Genomic DNA, 15,915 nt, shown 5'->3' on the forward strand with positions numbered 1-15,915 from the left:
GTGCCTGGTGCGGGAGCAGGCTGTGTTGGGCCAGCAGAACGGCCACCTGCGCCTCATGCTCCGCCGTTACCTGGACGGCATCACCGTTAGCAACAGCACCATGCGGCAGCGCAACACGCTGCTGATGGTGACCACGCCGGCCCGCCGCCATCCCGAGCTGCCCCTGCCGCCGCACCGGCCCGCCCACGTGCTGCTGCAGCACACGCGCTAGGCCGCCGCCGTCGCCACGGAAACGCCACCGCGCCTAAGACGCATGCTCAGCAACGGGAGTGGAGGCTGGGGATGGGACGGGGGACGGGGGACGGGGGGTGGGGGGTGGGGGGCAGGGGGTGAGATGTTTGGCTATGGTTTTGGGTAGTCTGTTTAGGGGGTGAGGTTGTAGACCAGCTCAGAAGCTGAACCGTGGCGTCTTGTTCTGCCACTCTGTCGCTCAGTAAAGACGACTGAGCAGCGTCGAGTCACCAGTCCTAGTGACATCACAGGCATGATTGGCCATGGTATTCTTTCATGGAGTCGCTGCTAGAGGATGAGAGAGTGTACCATTAGCTGCCCCCAGCTGTGACTTGGAAGCCTATGACTTGAAATGTCCTATTTCTGAGATAAATGTGATCATTGATAAAGTTTGCCTTTGCTGCTTATTCGGTTTTACAGTGTTTTTTAAGTTTATTATTATTTTTTTTTATCGGAACACTATTTGCACATAAATAAATTATTTTTGCTAGACCTCAATGTCTTTATCATTTGTAGTGTGGGGAAAATTTCATGTAATTCTAAATAATATAAATATAAATCATTTTTGTAAAATGACAGACTAAAATGATAACTTACATAATTCCTAAAGGCATTTTTATTTTTAAATATTGAGCAGACTTTTTACAATGCCTTGCTGGCAAATGGTTAAAACATTAAAAACCAATAAAACATCTTTAGTGGTTTTGAACCATCTTAATGGTCCACAGTGGAAATTTCATGTTTCTCAATAGGGAGCTGAACGGTTTCTACTGGATACCAAATGGTGTGTAATGGTTCTGTACACCAGTGGTCATTATTCAAGTCGACTGAATGGGTTTTTAATTTTAATAGTGCTCATCTAATGAGGTGTGTAGTTTTTGTAGCCTGCTTGCACATGTTCTCACCTGCTGTGATCTGTTTTAAAAAAACTCCCCTTAACTACTAAAATAATATAGTAAGAATGTCATTATGCTTCAATTTTCTTTATTGAAATATGGCATGATTAAAGATACAGGTTTTCGTAGTTACATAGTGTTCCACCCTCCCTTTACCTGGGAGTCAGGCGTGAAGGCAGGTGGGCCAATCAGTAGCGCTAATACTTGTTCAGCTAATTAACTGGGAGAAAAGAAGACCAGGACTGGATTTTGATTCGAGAAGTGAAAACCTATAGGATGGTGGATCTCCAGGAACAGGGCTGGGCAGCCCGGTCATAAGGCCTCATGATATTGAGTCCAGCATATGCCACCATGACACTGCTGTTTGCATATTAATCAAGTAGCCGAAATCAAGTAGAATTCTTGAATTATGAATCGTGACACTACCAGATGAGATCGTGATGAACCTAAGGTAATGGACACACTTGAGAGGTTCAGGTGGGGTGGACCTAATCAGTTTGACTGTGTTCAGCTGTCCAATGCCATGATAGCTGGATTTTGAAATATAATTGAACTTCCTGTTGTCTGAACAGATTAAAGTTTTCAAAAAGAACACCATTACAGTCTTAGGTGATGTACACAACATGAATGAATGGAGAAGTATGAAGTAGAAGAATATCGCAGAACACTAATTAATTGCTTTTGGGTAGGTGCACTCAATTTGACTACCACCAGGGGGCAGCAGATCACTTCTTTTCGTGTTACAGCAGAAATCACCGCTGCTACAGTTAAATTACCACATTAACCATGCAGCTATGACGATGGTGTTAAATTCATTATTGAAATTAACTAAAGTTTTGATTATTTTCCTTTGGCCTACTTTAGTATGTACGTATAGATATAAAGAGCGGGAGATTTAGCACATAGCAAAAGAGCTTTCAGATTTGTAACCGCACGTGTTTACAGGTAAGCTGCTGATATTTACACTGTGGCCTTGCAAATAAATGAAAATGTACCAGACAAGGGCAGACAAGCTTAGTGTGTCCACATGGGCCCAGCAAAAAAAAAAAAAAAAAAAGATGCAAATTTGTTTTTGGATTGCAAATGTTCTCACTTACTTTTAGGTGTCTGATGTGTATACACTTTGTAAAAAAAAATTCAAATTCATTTCACAAACAGGCCCAGGGACCTTACTTCATGTCTGTAAATGGAAGCAGCCCATTGGCCTGCTGGTGTGTGTGAAGACGAACAAACGGCACGGCGCTCTGGATAAGGTCTGTCCTGGAAGCAGTATCCATTAAGAGTGAGTGAGTAACCTATTAGCTTCATTTGCATAAGTCTGCCTCGCATGCAAATGAGCCACAGTGCTGGGCTGCTGTGATGCCTCCTGCCGCTCACTTCATTAATTATTCATGAGCTTTGGCCCTGGCTTGCTGTTGCATTTCCTCCAAGCGTCTGTCTGTCTGGCTTTGGCCAGAAAAAGGGGAGATTTTCGCTGGTGAGAAGTTAAGGAGGGTTTTGACGGCTTAACCCAGTCGGGCCTACATTTTTGTGGAGCGCTGAAAAGGCTTAAGGCTCTCGGAAGCAACCGCGCTGCGCGGAGTTTTCCTCGAGGATTCGCCAAAGTGGTAAACGCGTTCGGCTTCCCCGTAACCAGGAGTCAGAGGACACGCGCGTGTGCGTCACTTTGTTTACGTCCCTCCCGTGACGTTCCTTTACAGTGGGGGGCGGGGGGGGGGCAATTTAAATCAACACACCCACTTTGCGGTTCAGCGTGTTGTTCAAACATATCATAGCCCCCCCTTCTTCTCTCCCCTCTGCTATCCGCCTCTTTTTCCCGAAAAAAGCGTGATGAAATTCGCGTGAGCACGGCTCTTGGCCGTGGATCTGTCGCTCGTCAGCGTAAACAGGAAAGCGGGGTTACCGGGGAACAAAGGTCACTTAGTCCAAAACAAACAAAATCCATTCCCAGTGGGTAAACGGGGGGTGGGGGAGTTCCTATCTGCTTCGATCGAAGATTAAACGGACTTGCGGAAAATGGCCTAATCTCTCCCGATGTGAAATCGGCCTATCAGGGTCCTGCCCTTTCCCCTAAAACGATAGAGGTTGCCAGATAAGTTTGGTCACGTGCAGTGGCCATCTTCCTGTATCGCTCAGGAGGGGGGAGTTTTGACACAGCAGCCACCAGCCCTGTTTACCTGCTCCTCCAGTAGTTATAATGGCAGTCTGTGTCTGTCTTAGGGGGTCTCGCTCCCTAAGACGCTTTAAATATCATTGGGTAGTGTCAGTGCGCAGTGTCAGTGGGTAGTATCAGTGGACAGTGTCAGTGGGTAGTGTCAGTGGACAGTGTCAGTGGATGGTATCAGTGGGTAGTATCAGTGGACAGTGTCAGTGGGCAGTGTCAGTGGGTAGTATCAGTGGACAGTGTCAGTGGACAGTGTCAGTGGGTGGTATCAGTGGGTAGTATCAGTGGACAGTGTCAGTGGGTAGTATCAGTGGACAGTGTCAATGGGTAGTATCAGTGGACAGTGTCAGTGGGTAGTGTCAGTGGACAGTGTCAGTGGCAGTGTCAGTGGGTAGTGCCGGATTGATTCTACAGCTGCCTGAATCCATATAATAACATAACAATGGTACAATCCATATAATTCATTGATTAGTGATTCTTCATTCTTCACCAGCCTTGCGTACTTCCACAGGCTCCCAGTGAGCTGGCCGTGACTAAACCCCAACCCCGCTGCCTCTGTCACAGGGTTAAAGGTCACCTCATGAAAGTAAGCATCTGTGTGGGCATAGTTTATCCAGACCCTCCAATCACACGCCGAGCTTTCATTACGCACCGCACTGTACCACTCGTCACAAACACTCTTGAACTTAATGTGCTTGTAAAGTATACATGGCCACAGTTGTTTATTCCTTATAAACCACCCCAAACCCTTTACCCTCCTACTCTCATATGTTTGTTTTTGAGGTTGACTGTGCTTGTACACACAGCTGAGAAGCACCATATGATGTTTTCAGAAAGTCGGTAGGCGTAAGCAGAAGTGCAGGATTTACTGAGCTAAACACGGCACCGGTCCAATGTATTTCATTATTTATTTTTTACATTTGTTAAACATGGTTTCTAATAACATAGTGGTCTCAGCATGTTGTCTGTTCCTAAATGTCAAGGCTGAATTTTCTGAAATATAAATCTAATATATAAACCCTCTATTTCTGTTGTGCTGTTCTTTGTATCAGCTTGCCAGAACAGTGTTTGTCATTTTGGCATCGTCTATTTTGGACATCTTGCCTGCATATTTTATGGAAATGTTGTGTGCATTTTCTCTGATTCAGCTTCTCTTCCTCTGACTCTCAGGTGACTGTAATGCTCTTGGGTCTTCTGTGCTGTTGGCAGGGATGTGTGGTTGTGGACCAATGGGAGCAGTCTTCTCATTCTGAGGTCCCATGCCATATGGATGCAAGACAGATGACCACTCAGGAGTTTCTTCTGTGAAGGAGAGTACAATTCATTCCTACATAAAATGTATTACATTACATTACACATTGCATTACAGGCATTACGCAGACACTCTTACCCAGATCAACTTTTACATTGCATCCATTTATACAGCTGGATTGATATATACTCAAGTACCTTGCACAAAGGTACAACAGCAGTGTCCTACCCGGGACTCAAACCTGTGACCTTTAGGTTTCTAAATTTATGAGGTCATAAAAATGACCTGGGGCTGCTCTGTGACATCATAAAAAAATGACCAGGCCTGCTCAGTGATGTCATAAAAAAATGAAGAGGAGCTACTCTATGAAGTCATAAAGAAATAGCCAGAACTCCACTACATATTCTGCTAACTTCCACTTCTGGCCAACATTTCCCCCCCCCAAATTCCAGAGCCGTCGAAAATTTCTTTAGTTTTAATGTTATTGTATGAGAAGGTTACTTTTTGCTGGTATAGTTGACAGTGCTTTGCTGTATAGCAAACATGACATTAAGCATTAATCAGCAAAAGGAGAGTAAAGGGTTCCTGGAAGTACAGACAGAATGTATTCATCAATCACTGCTGGGGTTGTTCAGTTTCTTTCTCACTCTCTTTTTTTTCCGATGCAGTTTTTAAAGGTGCAGTATGTAAGTTTGGAGAAACAAGCAAGAGAGAGCTAGATTTAGAAAAAAATGTTTCCACCACCACCCCCCCCTCCACTCTCCCTCCAAACACAAGCACACATGCTGCCTGACATTTCAGTACTGCAGAGAGAGAGGACATATTTATGTGACCCACTCTATCGTAATCAGTCGGAAGTCACTGAGGCCAAATTTATATAAATCAATGTGTATGTCAAAAATTTTCGTTTTTGGGTTTCATCTTATTTTAGCGGAAAAATATCTTGGCTTTTGAATGCAAAATGACAGCATTGGAGTTTCGCATCGTTTGGAATCTAGCTAACTTTAGCTTATTGTCACCAGTCACACAATCACCCCAGCCGCCTAAGCTAATGGGTTTCATCTGATTTTACTCGAAAAATATCTCTGCTCTGAGCCCTGGATTAAAGGGTGATGGCTAAGAGTCCATATGTAATATGTGTGCGTGTGCACATGCGTGTGCGTGTCTGTACATGTGCGTGTACCATGTGTGCAGGCGCATATGCTTGTGTGGGTGTTCGTGAGCATGTGCCTATGCAAAAAAGGGTGAATTTATGTTGAGTCAAATGCCATTAGAAACATAAACATGCTCGACAGAGAAAGCAACCGTTAATAATCAACTGGGCACAGGTGATGTATAGGTCATCAACATTTTTAAAAGATTCCATGGCCATCTAATTAATGGGTTGTCCCAATGTGAGTACCTTAATTTTCTTTCAGACTGTTACGAATCACTTTGTCATGGAATAGTCAGAGTTTTTTTTGGATCAGTCTGGCAGGAAACAGTAAAGCTTGATTAGTTCTAGTACTCTATGTTAGTGGAGGCTTTGTGAACACCGTAATGGGGGGAGGCACCATGTGCTGTCTATCATTAATTTAACAAAGACTTGGATCAAAAGACCTTGCTCCCCACTGCAAGACTCTCCAAACTATGGTTGGCTCAGTTTAGAAAGTCAATTTTTGTACGTTGGCAGTCACGTCTGGCAGGTTGAGAGAAAAGCTAGAGTGACTTTGTGCCAAACACCTCCTGACAAAGACTCGTGGCCTGTTTGTTTGTCCACTTGGTTTTTATGCTTTTCTCCCATTGAAACATGGCCGCTCATGTCTGTATTTTGATTAAAATCTACATATGATACAAATAACAAGCTACGTGTTTACAAGCTAAAATGCTATATGTAAGAACTCCACCCTTGACCTTTACCATGACCTTGACTGCAGACCTTCCCCTGATTGGCCTATGAGTGAAGCTGAAAACAGAAAATAACTCCTCCCACTTTGAGGTTCATGATGCCTCACCTCCTCCAACACTGTCCTCCAGGCATGTTTTGCAGGAGAGGGCGAGCTCATGGGTATTTGGATTTGAGGACTTCAGTTCCAGTAATTTAGGAGATGTGTCAGCTCCCACTTTCGCTATCTCTCTCTGACCGTACATGGGTTCTTCCGCTGAGTCTTGCGTTATTCATCTACAAAACAAACAAAAAAACCATTTACACATAATTATTTATTTTTTTTGGTAGACACTTTGAAGAGGCCGACGTGTGTCGTTCTCAGTTTTTGGTGAGAGGGAGTTTCCGAAGTGCTGAGCTTCAATCGTCAGCGTTTACGTGATTGTGTTCAGAGCCAGCGCAGAGCGAATTGGGGGATAACAGGAAGCGAGCGGAAGGGGGCAGGAAGTATTGGGAGAGCGCTCTCCTCGTCACTTCCTGCCACTCCCCGCACACGCACGCCGCTCGACAGGAACCCCGGTGATGATTGGCCGTTTTGCCGCCGTGAACAGGAGACAGCATAAAAATGGAAACCTGTGGTTGGTGTAGCCGGCCCTCCTCTTCCCTGAGCACATTAAACCCGTTTAAAAAGCAGATCCATTCTGATTAATTCCTGCTGCACAATGGGTCTCAGGAGACCCATCAGCTGTCAGGGGAAATGAACGCAGATTCTAACGCCGGTAAGCTGACTGTTCAGAGGCGCTGCCTGCAGGGGCTGCTCAGAGGAGATGTTTAGAGGTTTAAAGCCACAAGCGTCATCGGAAAAACCACACGAGATACAAATGACCATAAGCTCACTCACTCACTCCTGGGGCTATATTCAGATTTATGTTGTATTAGAATTGATGTCAAACAATGTTATTGGCTAAATACACTAAATAAAGATTTTGGAAAGGAAAGGGAAGAAGAAAAAAAAAGCTGATTTGTGATGGTTTGCCAAATGGCTGCAGCCTGCTACACTCATAAGTCAGTGGAAGTTCTGAGAAACACCACCAGCTGGGTAAGAAAAAAAGAAAATTACACAACTGTGACCACCCACCTCTGCTGACTGTTATGGCCCTAAAATAAACCATCAGTAAGAATACTGCATATGAAGGCGGAGAGCTTTCTATGAATACATGCACAAAATGCATTGTTGACGTCAGTCACATTTATTTGTGGTAAAAAAACGGATTTCATTTATGGACCCTGGAGCCCATATGCCGAACATACACACCGTAGGCTGAGAAAGTCTCTGGTCCGTAAAGTCATGCGCTGCCACAGATTCCACAGACTGTCCAGGGAATCTATGACATGCTGTGTCCCGGAGGTCTTATACACACCCAGTTTTGGGTTGGTACCCTCAAAACTTACAGGTTTCAGGACAAAATGTATTTTCCCACGTATCCCCAATGGAAACAATACATAACATTACATTTATTTGGCAGACGCTTTTGTCCAAAGCGACGTACAATAAGTGCGTAACAAAGTTCATTACAACAACCACAAAACAAAGGTCTGATAAGGTACAATACTCATTTATGTAACAGTTATTCATAGCCATGAACACATTAAGTCCTGTTCACACAGTAAGCATAGGCTAGGTCAGAAAGTAACGTTAAGTCAAACTAGGAGGCATGACAATGAGCTTCAACATCAAACAACGATCCAAGTGCAATATAGGTGGTGGATGGAATGAAAGTGCTACAAATAAAAATGACTCATATAAACCACAGCATAAGAAACAACAGAAAAGTATAACGGCTCAGTTTCCACAGCATGATGTAGTAATTATGAATCTGAAAACTCCAGTGGCACACTGTTACAGCAGCATGAAGGCAGTTCATTAAAAATAAATGATGAACAATTTAAAGAAACGAACCATTGCTTACGCTATTTTCTGATGACTAAGCTTCTTCAATGTAAACAGCTTTACTTGTTTTCATTTTTTTTTTACTCCTTCCCCAGCATTGCTTGGTTAGTAAAGGGAGGCTATTTCCAAAGACAAACATGAGTGACCGCAAATAAAATACCCTTTTCTTATGGAACCCTTTGGTCTTGGTGTTGAGCATGCTGGAACACCAGGTCTTATACTTGTTTGTGTTGGTTATAGATCATGCCAATCATCTGTGATTTCATGTGTTCTGGAACACTGCCATTTGTTTTCTTAAACACGATGCTGCGTTTTGATTGGCTGCTGGGAGCACACCTGACTGCTCAAATGTGTGTACTTTTTGGAGAATAGGTAACCTAATGTATCTCAGTGCTTTTTTGCATGAACTGCATTCTATTTTTGCAGCTGTTTTGATAGGCCACTATGCCATGCTAAGAATGCATATTCAGAGTAGCACTGAGTCAGTGTTGTTGCTATTCTAGTTTTAGAACACAAAAAATGTTTATTTGCAATTTTAGTTAGGATTTTTAATAAAATTACATTTTATTACATACGCTGAGAGTGACAGAACAAGACCTGTGATGAGAAGTGATATGTCTTTGGATTCAGTATTATTACCTGCATACTTTACCATCATCACAAACAGTCCACTCTCTATCCCAGAGTACATAGCTCTGTTGTGTTTGTAATCAAAGACCTCCTATTTTTAACAGGAATACCAAATAAATGTATATATGTTTTTTCAAATGTGAATCAAATAAGAGATATTCTTAATTTACCATTTTTCTGAATTTTAAGCTTGTGTGTCTTCCAGTGGAGGCTCCTTTAAATCCAGTATCCATTAAAAAAAAGAACACCACAAGCTGCCGCTCGGTACATGCTAGTAAAGCTGGTGTTTTGGTGATGAAACGTTATAATTTGGCCCCACGGGGACGGGGCGCCAGTCTGTTATTTCCTCAGCTGGCTCTTTGTCTGCTTATTTGAAGAGCTAATATATGGGGGGAGAGTGACAGAATGGATCATTTGGCAGAATGGCATCTCCACAAGGCTCTCCAAATCCCCTAACACCTCACCTCAGACCGTTTCATTGCAGATCTTCAGGCGCACTGGCGCAGTGAATGATGAAGGGCATGACAGCAAACACAAAGGTTTCAACAGATAACGAATGTCCAGGAAACTGAGAATGTAACATATTTGTGCAAAGATGCATACAAAAATAAACCCTTACTTTCAGGATGTATATATTTTTTAATACATGTCATTGAAAAGTAATGTACCATATATGTGAATTAACATTTATATAACTGGCAGTTGTATATTTTCCAAATATATATGTATATTTTGTGTGTGTGTGCACGTGTGTGTGTGCGTATGTGTGTGTGTGTAGGTGTTTGTGCATGCTTGTGTGTATGTTTGTGTGTGTGTGCATGCGTGTATGTTTGTGTGTATGTGTGCATGTGTGTATGTTTGTGTGCAAGTGTGCATACGTGTGTGTGCGTGCTTGCGCGTATGTTTGTGTTTGTATGTGTATGTTTGTGTATGTGTGTGTTTGTATGTGTATGTTTGTGTGTGTATGTGTGCATGTGTGTATGTTTGTGTGTGTGCGTGTGTGAGCGTGTGTGTGCGTGTGTGTGCGTGTGTGTGTACCCACAGAGTTTTAGTACATCTGGTGCTTTTGCGTAGAGCACATTCAGTGGTGGTGGTGACTTGCAGAGGGATCTCACTCTTTTGAGGGTAATTATTTGAGGGTAATTATTATACGGGTGGTTTTGCTCCCTAAGAAGCATAATCAGCCACATTTGTCTCAGCGACTGGTGTGGAAAAGAGAAGAATTATGGGAAAATCACAGGCCACGTCCACCACTGACAGTTTTACATCTGAAGAAATAACTTACACAGGCCTGTGCGCCAAACAGGCGCTTACAGCTGTGACCTCAAATTGATTTTTCTCTCTCTGACTCCCAACCCTAAATTCTCCCCCAAGCTCACTCCCCTCCCTCCTTCCCTCTCTCTCTCATTTCTCATTTTCACATTTCTTCACAAACCCCCTGTCCCCCCCCCCCCCCCCCCCCCCCCCCCCTTCAATACGAATCCAAGACGAACACATGGAGTTGTTTACCAAAACCTTCAGCAGCGAAGCCACACTGTAAGCCTACAGCATAATATTAAACCCCAGCACTGCCAGGAATAACTTCTGCTGTCTCTGATACACACACAAGCTACAGCCCAGCTTGCAAAGAGATGGGGGAAAAAATTATCATCTTGAACTGAAAGAGAGAGTTTGCTTTCTGGAGGTTTTTGATATCGTTTCAGTTTTAGTGTAAGTTTTCAATTGGCCCCAGGCACTTTCTGTATGCGATAGGATACAGAAGGATATTTTTGATACTTGAAAAGTTCAGATATTTTAGAATTTTCTGGTGACCTGCTTTATAATGATTGGTACAGGGGCATTTGTGGGTTTCTGAATGAATGCACATGGTACACATGGTGTGAAATCAAATTTCTTTGTTATGATATAAAGGTGTTCCACAAGGTTCTGTTTTAGGCCCTTTGCTTTTACATATATCTAAATGATTTGGCTCCTCTGTAAATAATTGTAAATTGTACCTCTGTGCTGATGACAATGTTGTTTATCCCTGTGCTTTCTCTGTGCCATAGGCCATAAATGATTCTACAAAAACTTACGAAAACTTACATGTGCAAAGATAGACGTCAGCACATGAAGTATATGCCCCCTGTCCTGACACAGCAAAAGTGCCTTTTTGGCTGTATTGATTTCTTATACTTACCAGAGGGACCCTTTATTTGAACATACCCCCCCCCCCCAAAAAAAAAACATCTATGCATGGTCCTGCACACAATATTAAGTTCTGGGCCTTAAATTGTTTTTGAAAGTTTATGTTATTTTCTCCTAATGCTGATTCCATAGATTTGCAATATGAGCATCTTAAATGGATCTCAAATAGAAAGCCTCTCCTTATATCTGTCAGGGAATCTGAATAATCCAGTTAGAAAGCTGACAGCTATGCTTGAATTCTTGTGAGGGAATGGCAATAGGAAGACGACTGTCCAGACGAAATTCCCTCCAGTACTAAATTAGGAAGATATACTCTGTGTGCACTTTGCCACCTCCGTTTGAAAACCATTCGATTTAATGCACCACTCTGCCCTTTAATTAATTTCTCGTGATAATTTTCTGTACCATCATTGTCTTCATGTCAGGTTTTCTTTGTACCCATCATATCAGGCAGTGCACTAGCCACCCCTGACCCCCTAGGTAGGGTCCTGCATTAGCTTTGGTTTGTTTACAAGGATAGATGACTTGCTCTTCCTACTTAGTTCCCCATGTCTATTCTATGCATTCATAAGTGCCACATTACTCTGGGAAATGTCATGTTTCTTACATGGGATGGCTTTAAAGCACCAGGCATAGCTGAGAGCATTTCTGGAATATGCAGAAATATTTAGCAGGACTGCATTTCTCCACATTTGATGTGCAAGCCAAAGGAAATCACTGCTTCGTAATCAGACCTGGGTCAAATACGTATTTGTTTTGTATTCAAATACTTTTCTGTGCTCTGTTGATCTTGCCTGGTGTAGCTGAGCCTGCCAATATGACCAGAAGGCGGGGTTTGCACTTTTTGAGAGTATTTCATTGGTTCCAACACACCAGACAAAATCAGTAATGTAAATCCAAAACAAATATGTACTGGACCCTGGTCTGTCTGTAATGCTTATAATTTTGCTGAATTTGTAAACCCAATTATTTTCTAAAGATAATTATGTCATTACCATGGTCAGCATGAAATTGTGTGGTTCCTTTCCATGGCTAATGTATTATTATAATTTTTTACCATGGGCTGCAGTTATGGAAAAACAGTCATCTGTATTCATAAATAATTTTCCGATTTGCTGAGTCAGTGTTTGTCCTGCCATTATCGCCTTATTGTTGCCAATCATTATATTTCAAAATATTTATGGGCAGTAATGTCTCGGGGCAACATAGCTCAGGAGGTAAGAGCGGTTGTCTGGCAGTTGGAGTGTTGCCGGTTCGATCCCCCGCCCTGGGCATGTCGAAGTGTCCCTGAGCAAGACACCTAACCCCTAACTGCTCACAACGAGCTGATTGTTACATTGCATGGCAGCCTTTCACCGTTGGTGTGTGAGTGTGTGTGTGAATGTGTGAATGAGAGGCATCAATTGTAAAGCGCTATATAAATGCAGTCCATTTACCATTTAATGTGTGGGCCATCTCCTGTCACTATGAGAGGATTCATGCACTGTTAATGCAGTTGACTTGTCTGTTGTCCCACTTTTTTTTTTGTTAAAGTTATATATAGTTATATATTTTATTTATATAGTTTAGTTATACTTTTTAGAAACGAACCACTGTTTCATGAACACAAATGTGGTGCACTGTATAAAAGTTTTCCTGTGCCTCGAAGTGGCAAAGTGGCTTGCCTGTTGAGTGTTTTCTTGTGGTGCAAACACAGCTGTAATCGTCAAAGCTTGTCATAGGCCAGCAAACTGCTGCCGCCTGCAGTTTTCAGCTAATCGAGTGCAAGTGCTAAACACTATTAAAAGCGATTGCTGCCTCATTAAACCACGGGCTGTAATTAAAAAGCACTTAGCATCTTACCGTTTGCAAAGATGCGACAAATCAAAAACTCGGAAGCGGATGCCCTGGGCAGGAGATCGCCCCAGTCCGCTGTGTGCGCTCCATCTCAGGCGGTTATCTAATGGAAATTCAATTACAAAAGCAGACTCTTTAGACGGTTTCAGGACCTTGCCGCTTCTGAATTCGTAATTAGTTTCAGATTCTTCTCTCTCACGCCAGGACGCGGGAGATCGCAACGGCGACAGACTGTCTTTCCAGCACCGCTTGGCTCATTTAAACCGCGCCTGGCTTCAGAAATGGCGCTGTCCAGAGTTTATCCGGGGCTGGTGCTGCTGCGCTTTCCTAACGACAACATTATCGCCAGGGTGGGAGTTCGGCCGCGACCTCAGGAGGGCGATGTTAACGGCGCATTAAGATAGTTTTTCCTTCTTTCAAGATTCGAAATTTTAAATATATTCCAGAACCAGCTGTGGGCTGTGGAAGTGTTCCAGGCGCCGGGGCATTTCAGGTCACGAGCCAATGCGCAAGGACGCCTTCTTCACTTAGCAATGAAGGAGAACATGCTGGTTTGCAGGCTAGGTTGGTTTTTTAAAACTATCTTTAAAAATTAGCTTCATTAGATCCACATAAAGCACATTTCTATAACATATTTGTTCACATTCAACATATTTTAGTAACTTCTTTGTAATCAGAGATTACTTCTACTACATTACAAAGCCTTCATAAGAAAAGCCTACTCTTTGATAGCTGATGCTTATTGACACATTTTTATCAACATATAAAGAATTCACAAAATACTCATTTATATTATTAGTTGTATAGTGCATTTACTGTTTGTTGATGTATTATAAGGGGTTAATATGGCAGGGGCAGAGTCATAGAGACTTTATAAAGACTATATAAAGACCTGGTACACTTAATAGTTAATGGCAGTGTCTGACTTGTACTCTTAAAGGATGTGGGTTCACTCTACAGCTGAGGTCTGCTGGTAAGAGATGGATTTTGGGTTATAAGCCTGCATAGTGTGTCTGTACACTCAAGTTGTCTCACACCATAAAAATCATAGTGTCAAGGAACTCTACGACCTTTCTAGGAAACGGCTTACTACCCCATTTGTGACGTGCTCCACATAAAATGTGGATGTTCACCAAAATGTTCATAGTTCCTTGCAGGCTGTCAGCTTGGAGAGGTTTAGCTGCTGTTTGTGCTGAGTAGATAATCATGGCTTGCATGTCTCCAGGCTTCCAGGGGAACAGTGTCAAGAGACACAGCTATGAATATTCTTATGAACTTTGGTTCAGAAGGGAAATATATAATATAGGCTATGTTATTTTCAATGCAGAAAGTGAGCTATCTCTTTCTAACAGAGACACATTGATTTATTAAAAAATTGAATTTTAAAATAAGTTTTAAAATAGTTCAGGTAATTTTAAATGTACATAATATTTTCATATTTTAGATTAAGAATTATATCAGTGCACACCTTTTCCCACAGAGGTTAACATTCTCTGTCACACAGTCAAGAAGTATCCTTAAAAAAAAAAAATATTTAATGCTTATGGGCTAATGAAAAAGTAATATACCGCATGAAAAAAAGATTATAGTAAGGACTCAGAGAGCTCCTTCTTGTAGTGAGTGTGTCTAATAATGTGAACTTGGGCTGCAGCAACAACAACAAAAAAACTAAATTAATTAAAAACTGTTACAGAAAACACATTTTAATTGGGGTGCTGTGTGTTTCACAGTGACTGAACTCTCCCACAATTAAACATTAACTGTCGCCTCATTAAAACACAAATGTAACTTAATTCCAGGCTTTTTTGGCCCCCTTAATGAGGCTTGGAAGAGACAAGCCAAGCAAAACCCTTAAAAACTGAATATGCAACCCCACTTTTATGCACTAACACAACTGAATTTACAATCCACACTGGTTAAAAAGTAATCCAGACCGTGCCAATGCTGACTGCGGCCAGCAGCCCTGCGCATAGTGACACACAATTGTCTTTTGTGTCACCTAGATATATGAGGGTTTTGATTGGCTGGGACGAATAGCCTGATCATCACGGTCTAGCGCCGCCCACCAGTGACCTCACTGCAAGTCCAACCGTTGACCTGTGTTTGAAGCGTCTTCCTCAGACTCATGTCTGCGTGAACCCGACCTGCAAACTGCAGTGTGATGAGAAGCAGTGGCTGGCATAACATGGTTCCGAGGCCATGTTTGCAGTGTTCTGGACTGACAGCCGACGTCGTGCCAGTGAGCGCTGATAAATACTATTGGGGCATTCCAAATTCGGGAGAAAAAGGAGGGGGGGGGGGAAAAAGCATAAAAAATGAATGATCAAACTTGCTTTAGCTGAGCCGTGTCCTACTTAAAGGGGATCTGTGGAATTATGTCTGACATTTAAAAAAAAAAAAAGTTTTTTCAATTTCTTTTACCACAAGGTGGCGATGAAATCTCACAGGTCCTCGGTCTTATCGCTGCCGCCAGACCGTAAACTTCCATAAATAATAAACAAGAATCTGAAAACTCAGAGGTCCTGACAGTGAAGGTGACTGATAACACCCCCCCCCCCACCCCCTCTACCCTACCCCACCACTGTTGGAACTCGCCTCAAAAAACTTGTGTGCTGTCACGCTTCAGAGAAATATGGGCACTTACAATGATGCGATAACATCTGGTGTTCTTTTTTTGTTTTAATGATTAGAGGCTTAGCTCTTGTCCTGATCCCAAGTCTCAAGCCAAGCTCTTTAACGCCACTCTTGTGAAGCTACACACGCGGATTAGAAGCAGCATGCCACCAAAAGCCCAAGGTCATGAACAAAAAAGCACATGAACGCTCTCGCAGATCCTTTAGGAATCACGAGAGCAAAAAGATGGAGAGCATGCTGAAGGCCAACCCTGGTAAATAGCATATCCAT

The 15,915-nt window shown here is 42.6% G+C and overlaps 1 protein-coding gene and 1 long non-coding RNA gene across 3 annotated transcripts in view; one reads left to right on the forward strand and one right to left on the reverse strand.

The window, feature by feature from the left end:
• Positions 1-275, forward strand: part of LOC118212866 (dynein regulatory complex subunit 2-like) — a 5,856-nt gene extending 5,581 nt beyond the window's left edge. Inside the window, exon 8 of the mRNA XM_035391292.1 lies at positions 1-275. This exon is cut by the window's left edge and continues 68 nt beyond it. Within this exon, the coding sequence (XP_035247183.1) occupies positions 1-211 (211 nt within the window). The 3' untranslated portion in view covers positions 212-275.
• A 3,915-nt stretch (positions 276-4,190) lies between these two features.
• Positions 4,191-13,556, reverse strand: LOC118213311. Of its 2 annotated transcripts, none has more exons than XR_004762390.1 (3): positions 13,018-13,556; positions 6,538-6,704; positions 4,191-4,618 (listed from the first exon to the last, which is right to left on the reverse strand). It is a non-coding gene; the product is annotated as an uncharacterized LOC118213311 (long non-coding RNA). The 2 variants fall into 2 exon arrangements; XR_004762389.1 differs by having other exon boundaries at positions 4,191-4,593; positions 13,018-13,551.
• Positions 13,557-15,915: the final 2,359 nt, after the last annotated feature.

This window comes from Anguilla anguilla, chromosome 14 (assembly GCF_013347855.1).
Source record: "Anguilla anguilla isolate fAngAng1 chromosome 14, fAngAng1.pri, whole genome shotgun sequence".
NCBI classification, from domain to species: domain Eukaryota; kingdom Metazoa; phylum Chordata; class Actinopteri; order Anguilliformes; family Anguillidae; genus Anguilla; species Anguilla anguilla.